Consider the following 19,400-nt stretch of genomic DNA (forward strand, 5'->3'; position numbering starts at 1 on the left):
GTATTTCGGAGAAATTCTATCATACGGGAGAATGAAAGGCTCGCGGCCGCATCCGAATACTGAGGCAAAAGGCTCACGCTTACTGATGACGCACGATGTGATTTGATCAGGCATAAAACCGCACAAACGAGTGGGAAGCGATGTTAGGTCCGGGAAAGAGTTCATTGAACGACAGTTGGGCTAGCGGGATCTTGTACATTGTTAAGTGACGCTTAAGACGAGGACAAACGATGAGGAGTCACACGACGGTGCTACACGACACGTCAGCGCCATAGTGTGGGTTCTCATCTTCCGTCCTCGTGTTCAAGCTATATTTAGCGATGCCGGGAAACAGTTGTCTTTTATACTTACTTACTTAAACTTTAAGTGAAAACACCGGTGGCTCCATCACGGCCTTCCCAACGAATGTCTCATGGCTTGGTCATTAAACAGGCCAGGGCAAAAGTACTCGATGTGTTGTCGCCACTTGAAAAAAGAGCTGGTGATGCCACCGTAACTGTCCTCATTCTAGGCGGCTGCAAGTTGACAAAAAGCTGAGGCTACGTTTCAGCTTTCCACATATCAGCGGTTCAGTGATCAGCTCCCCCATATTTCATGAACAGTAGCCATTAGAAATGACGTAAGTGAACAGTCACACATCAGCGGGCTTATTTCCCGCAATAAAGAATCTATGCGGGTGCGTATGATTGCTAACGGTAATAAAAATTCAAGCGTGAATACAGATGAAAATGTTTCGTTGAGTATTTGGGAACAATCTGTTTGAGTTACTGCTTTTCTGTTTTATTAAGTAAGGGCGATGTCAGGCGTATGCTTATGGTTGATGACAGAACAAACGCGCCAAGGGTTAGTACCATCGATTACGGGTCGCATTTGTGAAAATGTCAGCGCGGGGCTGTGAGTAAACCTTCGCAATATTTGTCGCATGCTTTGTACATGTTCCAGGATTCAGGGGATTGGTTTTGTTAGAGTCTTTGAATAATCATTTTTTTGTTATTTCGGCGATGTTGTTCATTCAAAAACCAAAAACTCATGTTATCGAATTTTCTGGTGAGGACTGGTTTGTATTGATCGATTACATTGATGAGTGCGTTTTTAAGTAATGGCAAGTTCTCGACAACTGTTCGCAACAAGTTACCTTTTCGAAATTGCATTGTAAGAAGCACTACTTCTTTGTTATTGTGATTAAATTCAGCCTTGTATATAACATTATTCTGTTTCCTCATAATTTTCCTTTCTGTAGGTGAGGAAAAGAAGTGACGGGTTAAAACGTCATGATTGGATAGGCCAATAATATAAGGTATTGTACGGCCTATATCTGTCTTGTTAATTACGATCAACTCATGAATATTAGGACAATTCCGTCTCGTTTGAAACTAGTTGGGTTAGACAGAAATCAGCGCAACATTGAAGAAACGCACGAGACTTAGCCTGTGCGCACAAGTTTATATGTCGACCACCCCCTGACTGGAAAATTATACTGAACAAGAATGATTGCATTACAATGCAGAAATAGATGTGTAGTTTCTATAGGAACCGGGCGGCCGATGTAGGGCACCACTGTCGCTTCAGCGAACAGCACCGCCGACGGCGAAGCGCTCCTGAGTGGAATGGCGGTGGTGGTCAGCTCAGCGTACTTGTGCATGCTTTCTGTCGTTCTGCTGTGGCGTGGCTTGCAAAGCGCAGATAATCACAAGGATTGTTCTGAGATCGGTAAATCTCAAAAGTAGAGGCGACTTTAACGAGGCCTGCCATGTGTGTGATTTACGCCCATAGTCAGCAATGACAAATAGCAGACGACGCTCAATGCGCCAAGCCTGACTTCCAGCTTGGCGCATTCGTTCCGTCGTGTTCCTTCGAAGTCCGTTCCTTCGTGCACACTTTTCATCCATGACTGCAGTGTGGCGTATCGAGGAATAAATTGCAGCTAAATTATCCTACAAAGCCGGTGCGTGCAGCCAGCCGATGCAGGAATGCTGCGCCGCTGGCTTTAGGCAGTTGATGACGAAACGTCGTCGTACAGAAGCGAAAGACAAATTTGGGGGGTACCTTCTAAGATTTACCCCAAAACATACAGTGTCATAAACGACGCTTTTTAACTTCATTAACCACGGTAGAAACGTGTTTAATTTCACAGAAATACGTTTACTACAGTCATCGGGAATTGTTTACATAAAGATAAGACCGTTATCAACTCTCCTGGAAAATTATTGCCTTAAAAAACTTGAAAGGGTGTCTGGCAAGTTGTTTATTGGTTTTTTCAAAAGACATTTCATATTTAGGTGAAGGATGAGAGACCGGTGCAAAAACCTGCCGTCAGTTTCACAACTGAATGCTGCGGTTGTGTTCTACAAGATGCCACCTACGCTTGAAAATTCATGCTCTCCTCCGTCTAGCGACGATCATTGTTTATCGCAGAGCTTTCTTCTGTGGCTTTCCTTCGTTGCCTTGTGGAGTTGAAAATTGCCTGGTTGAGCTTTGAATTTGACCAGCACGCAGGTTAGTCTTTTGGTTGTTACTCTTTCCTGTTCTACTTCGCATGAAGAAAGCTTCGCGTTCAAACATTGTCGTCGTTAGACGGAGGTCTGTATGACTTTGCTGTTAAACTGTGCACTTCCATGCGCCCACTCCAAATCCTATCTGCTTCCGGCGTGCCGGAAATGCATCCGTGCTGGAGGACCCGGGCTGATGCAACCCGAATATACGCAACTAGTGGCGCGTTTTTGGTTTCTTCAGAAGGCATTACGTGATTTTGAGGCACTCGGCAAAGATACCTAAGCATTAAAAACACAGGCTGACGGCATACCACCACATTTTTTTTATTATCGGGGCCAGCCTTATTCCACGCAGGTGGTAAAATGTGAAGGGGAGAGGGGATGGTTTCTAGCCTTGGCTGTTGGGTGGCTGAACAATTTTGTGTCTTGTTATAATTACCAGTACAACGTGAGAGTTCCGCTTCGGCTCTAAGGGTCCCACTCTGCCCCTCAGGGCCGTAGCCTGTATCTTTTTTTTCGGGGCTTGAACTACTGAGTTTTACCGAAAGGATCAGTAAGTCTCACGTACGCGCTGCCTGGAAAAAAAATTCGGAGGGAGTTTGAGGCACCAGATTCCCCTCTGGCTACGTCCCTGCTGTCACTTACGAAAACTGAAGGCACAATGATCCCCTTTACAGAAAGAAAGTGTAGACTTCTGCGACGTTTCCACGGCCACACGATAATCGGTTTCGTACGTAAGTACATTTCTCTTCAAAGCACACGTATCGAGTTATCCCACCTTTAAGGCTGGCGTAAAAACCGTTATGATTTAAACCAGTGAAGGTAATTTAAAGTGGTAGAAATGAATACTAAAAGTTTTATTCCTACTCACATCATGCGGAGCCAGGCGCAAAGCGCTGCACTAAGCACCTATGTCAATGTAGCCCATTCCGAACCTTAGAAGCCTCCAATAAGTTCCCGTAGCCGTTAGTGCATTTGAGAAGAAATTAATACTTATAAGAGCAGGTTTATTCTGAACTCAGTGTCACAAACTGAAGGCCAGGCCCTCCATTTTCTATATTCGGGCGGCCGACATGACGGCCTCCCGGACGGAGTCGGCCATTTTGCGCCTGGCTGAGGAATTTGGGGTCCCCCTTCGGCTTTGTGCTAACGTTCTTTGTTTCGCCCGGCCAGCTCTGAGGACTATGCGAGCTGCCGCATTCCAGCGTGCAGATGCGGAGGGTGACGTCACGATCGCTAGCTCGGACGCGCGCGTACGATCGTGGCGAGTTGCCGAGAGCCCCGAGAGGGGGGACGGAGGAACAATGGGTAGGACTTCGGGGTGGGTCTACGGGACGGCCGGCGGAGGTTTTTTAAGCGGACGCAAGCGGTCGCTTGGGGCAGTCGGCTGGAGATTTGTGAACGTGCTACGCGGGGAAGGTTCCGGGGGTGACGCGCTTTAGCGGAAGTACATCGGTAGGCTCGCGACGGAACGGTCCCCGCCTCGGCTCAGAGCTCGAGTTCGCCCGTCGCCACGAGTCCAATGGCCGACCAGCTTCTGCACCCCGGAGCCCCGAAACACGTAAGCGGCTGCCCGGCGAGGTCGGCTCCACCTCGTCGTGACTTTCCGTCGGTGAATCGGCGTGTTCTCCTTGCCTCGTAGAAACTTTCTTTTACAACGCCCCTCCTGCCGTATTTTGTTTGTTGCCTCGGATTAAGATATCCGCATCCTTCCGCGTTTTTTTTTTCTAGCGTCACTTGTAGCGAACAAGCTGAGAGTTGACTTTTTGGTGTCTTGTTTGTAGTAGTGTTGTTGGTGAGGGTAATGATTTGAGGACATTTCGAGTTTCGTGTACAGTTTGCAGGGCTGTTAGATGTTTCTTATAGTGAGTGTTGTTGTCGGGGGTTAACGATGTTTGTCCCATAGAGTGTTATGCGGGTTGCGAACTTGTTAGTATTTTTTTTTTGTAGTTGCGTTACTGATGTGTAGCAAGTGTTGCCTCTAGAGTGTTTCGCGTGTCGCGTACCGCTGTCTGAGTTATGTTTTCGAGGTCGAAGGTTAAGGCGTAGGCCATGGTGGATCGAGTGCATCCGTAGTGGACAGCTTGTGTATTTGGTTGTCCTTTGTTGTGTTACTATCTAGTTAGCGCGCGCGCGTGCGCTTAGTGTACGGTCGATTAGTGCCTGCGCGCACAAGGCCGATGGCAGTGTGAAGGCTTCTTTTTTTTGTGTCGGCGTTGCCCTGTAATGTTTTGTTCGTTTAGCAAACTATATAGTAAAAACGCAGTCGAGCATCTCCGTTGTGATTTCATTCACCCCAGCAATCTCGGAACACGTGAAAACGCACGGGCCGGCCACCCTGCTAAAATATAAATAACTGTTGTCTCGCGCCCTTCTTCTTTGGTTTTTGCTAGCGGACGCAATTACGCGGGGGAGGGGTTTGTGACACTCAGATCGGGTGGAGCAAAGCGTAGACCATTGCAAAAAGCGCTCATGCCATTGTAGCCCATACAGCCTGACAAGATTGCGTAGCCGCTCTTGCATCTAAGAACCCTGCACATCTGTCCAGACTTCGTTTCACCGCCAATATCCGCTCCAAACCTCACCAAAAACTTCAAAGCACCGAAGGAAACACCGCAAAAACAACAGAATGCGGCGGAATTCAATGCACCGGCTCATTCCACTAAAGAGGGAAGCTCCGAGTAGTGGCGCCCCCCGTCCAGCTTCCCGGTCCCTATATAAATGCGGCGGAGTTCTTCTGTGAATCCTTGAGTCCTAGCGGATGGTAGATGAAAGACATCAACCATTGCGCTACTTGATGTAAACTTATAATAAGATACTACTCATTTTATTAAAGTGTTAATAATCACTGCTAATGCAAGATACTGCCTGTTTATGAATTTATTAAAGCCAATATTTTTTTGCTTCATTGGTGGTGACCATTAACTGCATAACGCACTGCAAGAAATCCAACTTTCTGTGAGGATGATGATCGCGTATGAAGGGAAAGGGGGTTGAACCTCCTTTGCCGTATACGAAGGGGCGTACATGTTGATGATGATAGATGAAGTGAGAGGGTTGAACCTCCTTTCTCGTTAGACAAAGGGGCCTTGATGGTGATGATACGCGTGGATGAATTCAACCACAATCATGAACGTTCAACCATTTTTCTCTTCAGTGAAGGCTGATTGAACTATTTTTGTCGTGCGACGAAGGGGCGTTGATGATGATGATCATAGGTGAAGTGACCTTTCACTTCTTCTTTCAAGTGATCTTGCACTTCATCCTTCAAGTGATCTTTCAAATTGGGATTAGCCCAATTTTACTAGGTAGATTCAGTTTTAAAACTCTCCCCGTGCACCATGCATCGCCAGCGTCTTGGTTTTTCGGCCTGCTGCCAGAGGGCGGGACCGCCGCATTTTGCTTCACGCCGCCGCCGCTTCTGGCGTGAAAGGACACCTCTCCCAAAGTCTCTTTGGCTTTCACTTTACGTACCGCGCGGTAATAAAGGTTTTTATAAAGATTTCTCGGAGCCCGTCAGGTTCCCCGAATCCAGTCTATTTCTAACTGATACTAGTCCGTAGTAGTGGCTGAGGACCGCTTAATGAGGGCCGTAAAAGTCGTTATTTACAGCTCATCGCTCTTGACAGGTCCCCAGAAGCGTGTTAGTTTGTGCGTGCTACATTTTTTTATTATTATAGCTTCTAATGCGTACTTCGAGATCCTCCTTTGAATACCTAATTTCATCAGACCTATTTAAAAGCAGGGGACTTGGGTATTCTATATACTGTCCTCCACATTTTGTTCTTGTCTTTGGGAGCTTAAAATGCATCGTGCTGGCGAAACATATATGAAGATGTTTCAGCTGCGGCTTCAGTGATATATAGTTTATTTTTGTATATACATTGGTTTTCTTTTATCAAGGAGAATTTTGCATAAAGGAGGCTTGTTGCTGGACGACCCGTATGGTGCCCAATATCCGCAACAGCCTGTTTTGAAATTTTATCAATCTTCCAGAATTTTTATTGGTTGTTACGTGCCATACCAAAATGCAGTAGCCTAATCTTGAATGAAAAGTGAGTAATACAATGAAAGTTATAGCCATAATGAAATTAGCGAACCTAGCCTATGCAGGTAGCCAGCTGACAAAAATGGACCGCCGTGTTTTCTAGGTCTTCCTAAATAGGCCACGCGTTAACCCCAGTATTAAACAGGTCGGCATTGCCTGCCTCAGGCTCGCATACACAGACCTATAACAATGGCCTCATGCTCAGGCATCACGCATACCACACTACAGCGCACAGCCTCCCGACCAAGCAGAAATGTTGGTACCGGTGTTTGAATGTTCCGGCTACCGGGCCGGTTGCCATTGCGGCGCCACACAGCCTTGTTCTGGGGTCAAAACCACAGGGTTATGTTCTGTTTTGAGCTACTGTTAATAAGCTCCACTTGGCAGCTTTCATGGCGTAGTGGTAGAGTCTTAGGTTTTGGCGCTAACACCTTTGGTTCGAGTAAGAGCAGTTATTTGCAAGTGAACGTTTTCTTGTAACCTATTCTCTTAAAGGGCCTAGATAGGGTGGCGAACGCTATGAGGCTTGGATCTTTCGCCCTTTCCTCGCACCTCAAAGAGCTGTGGAGGTACTAACTCGAGCAAAACAACCTAGTACCACTTGTCAGGGCGCTTGCGCTCTGAGGTACACGCCGCCATTGGCTCCTATCAGGGGTTCGTCCTGCTTTTTATTTTTAGCAGCCGGCGCTCATGCATGCTCCGCCTACTACTGGCCGCACTAGCTATGGCACCTCAGTTTTCGCAAAGAAGTCTGCGTATCACTGCCGATATTGGGTCACCGCTTTATGAAACCGTGCCGACTACGATCACCAGCACCCTTTCACCGCACTATCATCCCCTTTAACGAATTTTTAACCTGATTTTCAGCAATGGCACGGATCAGGCTGCTGGCCAGATTCGGGCTACATGAAGCGATCACGCCTGCATGAAGCGAACACGCCTACATGAAGCGAACCCGGCGGAATGAGTTCTACCTGACGTCTGAGGGTCCCCAGGACCAAACCTTACCCACCCATAGCGTTTGCGAGACTTCCTGTTCCTGTTGTAATAAGTTTATCTGCTGCTTTTTATTCTGTTTTTGTTGTGGTGCCGCGCGATTTACCTCGTACTGGGAGAGTGTCTTCGCGGGTTCCCATGAGCCTTTCCCGTGTGTAAATTGGTCGGAGGGACTTAGTGCGCTGCTGGAGGGCGGGGGGGGGGGGGGGGCGACTACACGAATCGCGTCACTTCGTGCTGTTCCGTGTAGTTAACATTTTACCTAAGCGGTATTTTATGCGTGGCACTATCGGCAGCTGCAGTAGTAAGGAATTAGCACGCAAGGGCAGAACGTTAGAACTAGGCTGTGTTGGCGCTGACGCATTTAGGTGAACGGGCAAATCCGAGGAGCGAGTTGGGCTTAACAAGGGTTGAGTGCGAAGGCGGAAGCCGTGAGTAGGCGGTCCTGTGAATGCCATCCTCCTAAGGATATAGCTTTAGGGGTTTTCTTTCATTCCATAGTCGGTTTATTGGAGGCTTAGCAATAGAAGATCTTCGGCGCTCCACACGCGCACTTATTCCACAGTATGGATCAAACCTCCCTGGCGGGCTCACCCGCCGTGAGGAGGTGGCATTACGGAGGATTCTCGTCGGGGCTGCTCTTACACCAGCTGTCACCCGCACTTGGGCCCCGATCGACGGGCTCCGTTTGGCCGGACATGTCCATCTTGCACCACGTCGGCATCGACCGCAGACATTCACCATCTTCTGTGGACTTGCGGTGGCCTCCAACGTTCCCGACAGCAAGTACTACATAGTGTGGGACTCAACCCAGGCCGGCCTCCCGACTACAGACGCTGGCTCTTTGGGCCGTATCACCGGAGCCTTTTATACTTTCTTAGTTAAAACTCCATGTTTACGTACATTTAAACACACTGGCCACCACCGTTTTATGCTGCAGAGCAAACTTTTGCAATAATAAAAAAAATAAAATACATTGACAAATCCAACAAGGCAGAGAAATCATCGGGTATTAGCAGCGATGTCCCTACCTTATAGATCAGAGGTGTTGTAATGCCGGCGATTTAGTCAGATTTCTCGTGCAGCTTTTCAGGTTGTGAGCACTGGGCTCAGGATGTTTGGACCGGCTCACCAACAATATAACATGTTAGTTCTCCTTTCGTGGGTGCAGCAAGAGATATCAATCATGTGAAGGATTGTGCATGTGCGTAGAGGAGACAACGTAGCAAAGTGGGTTCAATATCAATTCAGCTATTCTAACCCAAAAATGAAAGACAACAAAGGCCTATCAACTGCGCTTGAGGCACAACTTGTTTAGCCTTACCTTTTAGCAGTACTGTGGCGGCGGTGGGGCTAGTAAAACATTTGTTACAATAACAGGAGGTTCGCTTTTGAAAACGCGAGAAGCCCTCAGTCCACGGCCCCTGCACCGGCTGCTGTCTTGCGTGTCCGGTGTTACTTTTTGTTCATCGGATGAACAGAAATTGCCCCGAATAAAGAATATACCGAGGCAGGGGCCGACAGAAAGAAAGACAAGGACGACGAGCAACTTCCGGACGCCATGTTTGGAGTATAAGCAATTCACTGTGATGTAAACAGAGATTTTCTTTCCTTTACGGCGGCTTCGGACTCCTTTCTTCCACATCTTATGGTGCCGAGATGTTAAATTTTGTTTGTCGGATGAACACAAATTGTTCAGAGGAAGAGGGTGACGGACCAAGCGGGGTGTTCACAGAAGAAAAGGAAGATGAATGCTCAGCCGCCATGATCATGTTAAACAGGAATTCAGTCTGATGTAAATACAGTTATTCTTTCTTTACGGCGACTTCGGACTCCTTTCGTCATCACCCCGTTACACCAACTATCGCTGTTCCTCAGGGTCCGCGCTGCACAGCCCGCCCTGCCACTGATAGGGAAGGGGGGGGGGGGGGGTTGCGAGCGATGGGGGCTGCTGGCGTGTTCTGGCAAGCCGATGTGGTATGATAGAGTGCTGGATGTTCACTGCAGTGTGGGCATGTTGGTGGAGATATTGTGGTGTGCATAACATGCAGCAAGCTAAGTATGTGTTAGGTTCTAGTTCCCACCAGACTTCTCTCGGGTAAGCTTCTGGTGCGGTGGTGGGTAAGCACATCCGGCATGGCGGTGGTGTTGCAAAAGGGCACGGTACTACTGCTGGATAGGCTCTGGGTCACGGAGCGACTGGAGCGGGGCCCGGAGGGTGCATTCTCGGGCTGCACCGTGTGCTCGCTCGTTTCCGTCGACCACTGCGTGACCTGGCGTCCATATTAGTACAGCAGAGTTTAGGGATCATGTAGTGGAAGAATACTTACAAAGCATTGGTATTCAGGTGAAACTTGGTTTTTAGAACTCGAAGAAAACGCAAACCATTCAAATTTCCAGGCTTCCGCAGTTTTTATCGGTTGTGATTGCAGATCAGCGGGCTAGGGTTCCTTTTTTGCACAATAGTCCGTATTTGTGTGTCCCCCGCACAAACTCCGGTTGTGAATGTAGTTTAGTTTAGTTTAGCATTCTTAGTTTATCAAGCTGTTCATTAAGAATACTCCGTTTGTATAATGAAGAAAGTAATAGGTTAACGTGTAAAGGTGTCGGAAGTGCGGCGCAGGGATTCGCCAGTGTGTGTTCTGAATACCTTGTGTTTATCTTGTCTTCATTTGTGTTTTGCTTCTTTTTTTTTTGAAAAAGTTTGGGGTTTCTTTTTCCACGTTTGCATGCAGCTAGCGTTTGACCTTTAACAATTTTCGGCTTAGGTTGCCTTTTTTGCTGCTTTGCTTGAGCTTTCTTTAACCGCAGGATTCGCTTTCCTTCACTCTTGTTCAGCCTTGACTCCTGCCTGACTAAGCTGGGGATTTTCCTCTCTTTGTCGCGGCTTGGATTCTGTTTCAAGTTATCGCACAGATGAATCGGCCCTCCCGCGTCACTGTCTTTTGCGAGCAAGGGCCGGCTGTCGAAAGAATAGCGCCGACTGTTCACCGCCCAAGGCGGGAAATACCAGCTACTTGTTCACGATGCCTATTCCGAGAGGCTGTGGCGCCATCTTTTGAGTAGTAACGGTATCAGCCGGGGTGCTGTGGCACCCTTTTAAATGCAGAGCATTTCAGTAACTCACAATGTCACCCGCGTTGGCGTCCGTAGTCCGCATCGCTCCCCCTACACTATATAAAAAAATAACACCTTCCGGCGCCAGGATTCGATCCCACGACTCTGCGGGCGGAACGCAAGGTACACGGTGCTCTACCGACTGCTCCACAAATCCGACACGGAATGGAAGGTTACGCACGCGCCTTATATCCTTCACTCATCCAACCGTCGGCCACAGGTGCGCCCTCTCCCCGCGTCCTCCTCGCCTTCTCTCCGCTCGCAACACCCTCTCTCGCCGCTTTCGGTTCGGGCGCCCAACAAGTGGGGACGTGCGCAACACCTCTCTCGCCGCGTTGGGTTCGCATCACGCGTTCGTGTGGTGGCGCGATTTCGGCGCTATAACACTCTCTCGCGAAGGGCATTGGATTGGATTCGATTGGATTGGCTTGGCTTGGCTTGCCTTGCCTTGGCTTGGCTTGGCTTGGCTTGGCGTGGATTTGGATTGGTTTGGATTACAGTGGATTGTGTTGGATTGTGTTGCGTCATAGCCGCGCCATGTTGCGTCATAGCCGCTCCACGTTGCGTAATAGCCGCGGCAGGGGGTTCACGGCACGTTTCACGTTTCACCATCGACTTCATCGACAATGTCTACGCTGGAAGACAACAATTACGACAACAACAACCAATACGTAATCCATAAGACTTGCAGGCGCGCCCCCCGCGGAAATGCTTTGCATTTGATCGTGCCCCTCGCGAGGGGGATGTTTTTTTCGCAAATAATGGTGGTTTGGTATAGTTTCGGTTGGTCTAGGTATCGGACGTTCTTGTTGTTGAGTGCAGTCGTCTGCCATTTCGGGAACGTCGAAGGGTGCTTTTTGAAGGTGGCGTGGTGATTATTTTGACAAGTTTTGTTATCAACCTAGGTTTTTGACTCCCAACGACATTGGACGGACGACATCACGGGACCCTTAAGTGCCCCGCACTTAACTTCTTCATAAACCATTAACAAATTGATAACAAGATCGGGCGAATCCATTTACAATAAACATCCTTTATTGCTCTTTTATTTCCAGAAATATACGAATAAAAATGAGATTCAGAAAACATTTCTCTCGGTACAAAAATATAAACAAGGATTCAACGACAACCCCGTTACGTCGTTTTCTGGAGGACTATTAAAAGGCAAAAAGGAAATTGCAACGGCATTGTATACCGCAAAAAATCAACAAAATACTGTTACGAGGAAGAGACGAAGTGGACAATCACACATCCCGCCTTGAAGGGGAGTTGCTGCTGCTGCCGCCTCAGAGGTCGCTGTCGATGTGCTCCAGGACGGCGGCCACAATCTCGCGCAGCCGCATGAACGAGAAACCACACCGGAAGAGGCGCACCTGGTCCACACCTGGTCCACGTGCTGGCGGACCTCAGCCTCAGAGGGGCCAGGCCGACGTTTCTTCAGCGTCTTGACGATCCGGGCCATGTGGATGGCGCACGGGCAGCTGCATCCACCGGCGCTCGTCTTCAGGGGGCCCCCATTGGTCAGGTCCTTCAGCGGGGAGGCGTTGCGCTGGAATGGCGTCTAGACCCGGGTCCGGACGGTGGGTAAGCGGGTCGGCCCCGGGGGGCGCCGCCTTCTTGGTCTGGGCGGCCTGGCCATGCTCCTCTGGAGCGCTGGCGTACTCCTCCCGTCTTCATCCTCCAGATCTGTCTCATAGGAGCTGGCGCTGCTGCTTCTGCTCGAGCTGCCCCGGCGCTGCTCCTTGGCGCTCTGGGCTTTGATCAGGTCAGGCAGCTCGCTCTCCGGGTCGAGGTAATCCACAATGGCGCGCTCCCAGCCCATCTGATGGTAAAAGTGCGGCTCCCGCGACAGGTTAGTGGCCAGGTTTACGAACACGCTCTGGACCAGGTGCGACCGCCGGGGACCCAGGATCCTGTAGACATCCTGATCCTCTGAGGGGACCTTGGTCCAGATGTATACGCGTGAGAGCCCTATGATGTCAGTCAGATCAGCATCAGTAAGGGGGGACGCATTCACCTCGATGGTGTCAGCCACCGGGCACGCTGCTGCTTCACTGTCAAGGGCGGGGCACGACGCCGCATCCCCACCGCCATTCTGGTGGTGTTCCATTGGTTTCTGCTTCCGCGGGCGCTGGCGCGATGCATGCTTGGCCTCAGTGACACGGCCCCCGTGTCCCTTCTTGTGGTGCACCTGCGGCCACTGCTTCATTTCAAGCTGCCACCCCAGGTAGTCCAGGTCAGCCTCGGTTGGCAAAGGCAAGCGAGTGGGTGTACAGCAGCCACACAGCAAAGAATGGGCGTCTGCCATCTTGGCGCGAGCGCGGCTGTCAAACGATGCGCTTCATCTTCTTCGAAGGTGGGCAAACATGGCGGCATGGGCAATTGTCCACTCCGTCTCTTTCTCGTAACAATATGCATCACTGCACAGGATATTTCCTTGAGATTGTCAATGGCCGTTAAACCACATACGTGCGTGCTCACGTAAGGGACGAGAACTTTTGTGTCAGAAGCTCACCGATATGGTTCATGGCGAGCCGTGTCCGCCAGCACGCGTATTGCTTTGGGCCCGGTTCGTAACAACGGTTTCCAACTTCCATACATTCTCGGACACACGATCATCCACTCACTCATTCGCGTAACCAGCGCTTCACGGGGCATTTGGATTGAACGCTTACCACAGAGGCGTGCATTTCTACTACTACAAACGGAAGTTTGACGCCGCTCTGGCAATTTCAATAACAAAGGCACTTTCTTTTTGTTACTGTCAAGAAAGTTAGATGACTCTCTGACTGACGGGCATTGAATATCCTCTGTCGCAGCGCTGGATCTGGCCAACGCGGGTGTCTGGAACTACTCCCACAATACATGACGTTGCTAAGCTGCCAAAGGCAGCTATACAGCAGTTTAACTATATATTTACGACTTTATGTGCCCAAAGGCACTGAAGCATTTTTCTTAGCTTCGTAACTGTCTGCCAGACAACACAATTCGTGCAAAGATGAAACATTCCAACTACGATTTTTCCCGCCGAAACTACACCTACGTCATTAGGCGTGCCGTATTGTGAAGCAGCTCTATGCATAAATTAAGCAACCTGTGGGCATTTATTACGTCTACTTAAATCACAACAAAGGGCGTTCCGTAATTTTTTTTCCTCTATTAGAAAAATAGCCTTCCGGAACCCACCTGCGATCGGTGTTTTGGGCACTACCTCTTCTCTTGTTAAGAATATTGAACGGCAAGGCAAGGCGGGAATTCGCTCTACGATGTATGCGGGATGAAATTGTCTATACGTGCGAACTGTCAGCGCCGCTTTGAACCCACCGGCGAAGGATATACTGCGGTCCCTGGGTACACTAAGATGATTCAGGTCCCCATCATTCATTTTTATGTTTGTTACACCATTGTGCTTCCATTTGAAAACCAAGAGAAATCAATAGATCTTAGCTGAATAAGGTTATTTCGATTTTGCCCAACTTAGGCCATTTGGCGCTTTACTCTCAAAATCGGACCTTCATATAAGGCCAACGTGAAAGGCCTGCGCCCTCCCCTGCATGCAACACTTGAAATATTTCCCTCCGCACTGTATCAGCAAACTCTTGAACACAACATACACATCTTGTTGGCCACACGCATTCCATAATACAAACAAAATACATCTAAGAAAGTGCACAACAGTCCCACAGTTTGACACACAGCAAATAGGATAGCAGAACAGCCTGCAGTATGTCCTGAGTGGCCAAGCAATGGAGAGGGATACTTGTGTAATACACGACCAGCGCGTAATTCACGAGTATGCAAACCGTCCAGTAACTAATTCACTGTCCGAACATCTTTAGGTTATCCATAAATCCGCAGACCATTCCTTTCAGTTATCGGCAAGATGCTCGTTATGGATGGAATGCAAGTTTACGTAGTCCCTGCAATGCCGGCGCTACGAATACAATGCGGTTTCGGGCAGTTTAACTAAATAGAGGGATGAATGTTTGCGTTAAGTTATGCTCAAATCACTTAACAAGGCTTCTGGGACGCCGCCAGATTGCAAGTTTCCAGGCATCTATTGCAAAAAGAAAAGTTGAACGAAAACAAGCAAAGCTTCCAGATTGCAGAACAAACTAAGGTATATGATATTTACAGACCGATAAAACAGCGTATAAAAGATAGCAATACCAAAATCTAATATCACGCTGCCGGACACTACCATCAGCAAAATTCCACCTAGCCCGGCTATTTCAGTTTAATGTCTCACTTATATGGCATTAACCAGTCCGCAGCTTGTAAACATATTTATAGTTAGTAGCACTGCTGTAATAACGATCAAGACATGCGTAAACGCCTGCTGCCAGGTAATTGTTCGCAGTCCGCCAGAACATATTAAATCGTACTGCGGTCTACCCATTATAACTCGACGCCTTCTGCAAACTGCTGCCTTCCTAAAGACCTGCCCAAAACCAACCCTACAGGCTGACTAGAATGCGCGCACAACGGTTATTACTTTTCAGCACTGCGTGTGACCTCATTGCAAACATCATGGCACATTGGTGAAGCTGCAACGTTTGAAATCATGGGACATATGAAAACTGCACTCCCCCTTACAAGCAGTTACCAGGAGTGTAGAAAATCGTCTGCATCTCTGCGGGGAAGTAAAAGCAGAAGAAAGGATGAGTAGATGACGCACAAGGTCCTGTAACTTCGCATACGCTTTACGCGAAGAAATAGGCTTTGCAGTGACTGCCACTAGCTTAGAAGCAAAGCGACGGGATTCCTGTCACAGCACAGGTTCTTCCACCGGTAAACATGAGTACGAAAAACATTTTCTTGTACATTGGCACATGGCGCACTTTGTGCACAAATAATTCTCCAAATAACATAACTTAATCTATCGTTGGAATAAGTTCCAGGAGAACCAGCTCCAGAAAAACCAGCTTCTGAAGACGAAGAGTTTCTCCGCCGCGGTGTCTTCCATTCTACAACGTGGCCCGAATGTTCGGAAGTGATGTTGGGAATACAACAAGGCACAAATTATTGCAGTGCCACCTGGACCTGAGAAGTTCTTACGACACTTTAGGAGGCAGCGCTTCTATTAACGGCGTTGGAAAAATTGCGTCAGAGCTCAGAGACGACAGGCCAACATTGCGGAGGCCACGGTGTCAGAATTCAGCTCGTAGGAAGGTGAAAGACGTGTACTTGTTGCGGCTTCGCCTGGCCTCTACCATGCTCAAGGCGTCGAAGCGTCGCTGAACTGAAGGCTATCACCGTCGGAATCGAGAATCATACCGACCAGGTCGGAAGGCATCAAAAGAGGGTCATCTCCGAAGTCCAGGCTAGATTCCAATGAATCGATGCTCTGTACCGAATGCACTTCGGACCCGTTTTCTTCTCGGTCGTCGGCTTCCCTCAACACTTGCGTCAACGCAGATATGTAGGTGAGGGCGAGCCTTAGAGTGGTGATTTTTGTAAGCTTGCTCGTGTCGCCAGGTTTCTCGGCCTCGACGACAGTTCCTGGAAGGGCCGGCACGGCCGCCCGCAGTTTTTCGAACGCCTGGTTAATCTCTTGCATGCGGCACCGCTCACGGGCGTTAGCCGTTTTCCTCCGGTACTTCGACAACGGCTGAGGCTTCTGCTTGGGCTTAGGCTCCTTCCTTGAACTCTGATGCTGCTGCTGTTGCCTTTGTCGCTGCTCCGTTTCTATGCGTGCTTGGACGGACCTTGGCCTCAAGTTGTAGTCAGGGTTAAGTCGGCAGGACCGCTGCGGACGGCCGCAAGAAGGCCGCGCGACTTGTGTTGGCTGCGCTTCGGACGTTGCTGTGCTTGATATTGCGGGGACAATGCTCATAGCAGCGGCTTTCGGCGTAGTCTGGAACTGCGGCATCGTGTTGGAATCAAGATGGACATTTGTCTCCTGGGACTGGGTGATTATCGTCGCCTGAAGTGCTGGTTCGGCTGCGCTGAGCGTTGGATAGTCGATGGACGGGGAGACGTTGAGGTCGGAGGGAAAGTTGAGCTCCAGGAAGGACTCGAGCGCCACACTGTCGACGTCCATGACTGGAACTGGCTTGGGGAGGGTCAGCTTGTCCGGAAGGAGCAGGTCTGGATATTCCGGATCTGCGACAGGGTAAAAAAGGGCATCAACGTCATTGTTAAAAAATCTCACTGTTGCTGTATAAAATGGAAGTGCCACATTCTTATCATTGCAAAAAATGTCTTTGCTCCCAAATTTAGCTAAGCGCGGCCAACGGCTATTGTCATGATTGCGGAAAGAGAAGCTCCTGCTGTCTGAAGTTCAAATCAACCTTCTCGTATATTTGGAAGGCTATTGTGCTGTATGACTGCCAAAATTTGCTTATTGCTTTGTCAGATGCAACCCAGGTGCTGGGCCGAAGAGTCCCAGCGGTGAGGAGACCAGTCGTGGACGCTGCCGCTTAAAGCTCAAGCCAGCCACCTCGTCACCGCCTGGAGATGCAATTCCCACCCACCCTGTCCCATCTCCTCACCAGGCCTCTTGCGTGGAAATTTTTTACGACTTAATTCGTATCTCCATGCCAGGTCAGCTGTGTTTCACTTTGGCCACTTCGACCAATGGTGGGGGGTGGGCTGTCTTTGACTTTCTTACTCGCGATGTGCTCCCCTCTTTTAACGACTTCGTGGGGGAGGGAGCGCAAGTACTAGTTGCCCCTCGCCCTTTGAGATCGCGTAATGCGCGTATCCAGCGTTTTCAAACACTAAATTAAATAATGACTTGTCGTTAAGCTTTGGACAGAGTTCAGCTCAAATATTGGCAACTGGATAAAATTATGAAATAAGAACACGATGCAATTATCAGCTAATCTACTGCCATGCCTCGAATTGTTATCAAGCCTGAACTTAACGCTTTTGTATTGTGCAGACCATGCATGCGCCGCACGTATCCGCTTGCCATGACTGACAGAGTTAAGATTACGGCAACGCGTGCCTGTTAATGCCGACGACTATATCTACTCTGTGTGTTCCTGAATAAACGTTCTTTTCGTTCTTGGCTTATGTCCCAACGATACATGGTGTCAGAAAAAGGAATTTTTCAGCAAGTACGGCATCTTGATGCGGTTGCGGCAGGTTGTCGTTGTTTTCAAAGCAACTTCTCGCAATGGAACTAGTCAACCCATCGGAGCACCTGCTACTTTTATGGCGACATCTCCAAAAACTGGCACCTGTTCATCCAGAAGTTCGACTTGTTCCTACAAGCGACAGCACCGACAAAAGAACCAAGTTCAGAAGCTGCCAAGGCTGCACTTCTACTTAGTGTTGCTGGGGACGACGCGCTGGAGGTGTTCAACAACTTTACCATCCTGGAGGCCGAACGCATGCATGATTACGCGACGGTCGTCAGGAAGTTCAAAGAGTGCTGTAAAGAAAAATAAAATAAAGTGTTCGAAAGCTGCATTTTCCGGTCAAGAACCCAGGACGAAGCTGATCCGTTTAAGTATTTCTTGAGCAACCTACGAAAGCTATTCCGAAGCTGCAACTTCGCTGGATTAACCGAGACAATGGTCCGCGACCAGGTCGTGTTTGGTATATACAACCCACAGTTGCGGGAAAATCTCCTCAAACTAAAAGATCTCACGCTTCTCTAGACAGAGGAAATCTGCAAGGCGGCGGAACTGGCCGGTCAGCAGAACGAGGCGTGGGGTCAGGCGGAGAAACAAGTCCCGTCAGTAAACAAGCGTCCGTTTAGGTGCTTAAAGGGCAACCGGTTGTACGAACGAAACAGGTGTCCAGTGTTCGGAAAGACGTGTTTTGTATGTAAAGGCGCCAATCATTTTGCGGCGTGTTGCAAGGAAAGGCCTACAGTAGGCGAAGTGGTCAACGTGCAAGATACTTTCGAAATTTTTGATGTCAAGACCTGCACTAGGGAACGATCGAAGGACTGGATCGTTAGCGCAAAAGTGGCCGGCCAGGACGCCTTCTTTAAAGTGGACACAAGCTCCCAAGCTAACTTGCTGCCTTACTCGATCTACCGAAAGTGCAAGGGGGTGCAACGTCTGAAGACGAGCAGCTCCATTTTGCGGTCTTGCAGCTCCATTTTGCGGTGTTTCAACTTTACGAGTGACTATGAAGGACAAATTGGGCGATTTCGACTTCTTCATAGTGCAAAAAGGCAGCAGTACTCAGACTATGTGCAATTGAGGCGCTCGTACTGGTTGCTAGGTCAGCAGAAGCAGTCAACGACAGCACTTCGGATGGAGTGCTGCAGGAATTTCCTCAACTGTTTCAAGCAACAAGCTGTGTGACCCCTCAGTATCGGATGGTCTTACGCACCGGTTCGGTACCATGTAGTGCAGCCAGCGTGGCGCGTACCCTTGGCACTACAAGAACCACTGCGGGAACAGGTGGACCATAAGGAACGGGGCGGCATCATCACAAGAGTGACCGAACCGACGGATTGGGTGAGCCCGCTTGTCATTGTTCGCAAAAAGGGCGGCACAGTACGTGTATGCATTGATCCTAGACATATCAATGAATGCCTAAAACGTGTGCACTATCAGATGCCTAAGCGTGAAGAGATTGAAGCTGAGCGCGCTGCCGCTAAGTATTTTTTCGCGTTGATGCTAATTCGGATTTCCAGCAAATTCCTTTGGATGAGGCCACGTCTAAAATATGCACGTTTTGCACCCCCCCCCCTCCTTTTGGTCGCTATTGCTTTTTGAAACTGTCCATCGGTATGCCTTCAACTCCGGCAGTATTTCAAAAAACTTTGAGCGAGATATTGG

General features: G+C 49.0%; 2 protein-coding genes across 2 annotated transcripts in view; both read right to left on the reverse strand.

The window, feature by feature from the left end:
- Positions 1-11,701: 11,701 nt before the first annotated feature.
- LOC144149115 (uncharacterized) lies at positions 11,702-14,895 on the reverse strand. Its single transcript, XM_077680655.1, has one exon. It carries the CDS (start codon positions 12,959-12,961, stop codon positions 12,215-12,217), a length of 747 nt encoding a protein of 248 aa, XP_077536781.1. The 5' UTR covers positions 12,962-14,895; the 3' UTR covers positions 11,702-12,214.
- A 66-nt stretch (positions 14,896-14,961) lies between these two features.
- The window catches only part of LOC144149114 (uncharacterized), a 38,000-nt gene continuing 33,561 nt past the window's right edge, over positions 14,962-19,400 (reverse strand). The window contains exon 2 of the mRNA XM_077680654.1: positions 14,962-16,758. Within this exon, the coding sequence (XP_077536780.1) occupies positions 15,872-16,696 (825 nt within the window). The 5' untranslated portion in view covers positions 16,697-16,758 and the 3' untranslated portion in view covers positions 14,962-15,871. The remainder of the gene's footprint in view (positions 16,759-19,400) is intronic.

The sequence above is a fragment of the Haemaphysalis longicornis genome, unplaced genomic scaffold, assembly GCF_048455015.1.
Source record: "Haemaphysalis longicornis isolate Haplotype H1 unplaced genomic scaffold, Haemaphysalis longicornis Haplotype H1 scaffold_8, whole genome shotgun sequence".
Classification (NCBI taxonomy): Eukaryota; Metazoa; Arthropoda; class Arachnida; order Ixodida; family Ixodidae; genus Haemaphysalis; species Haemaphysalis longicornis.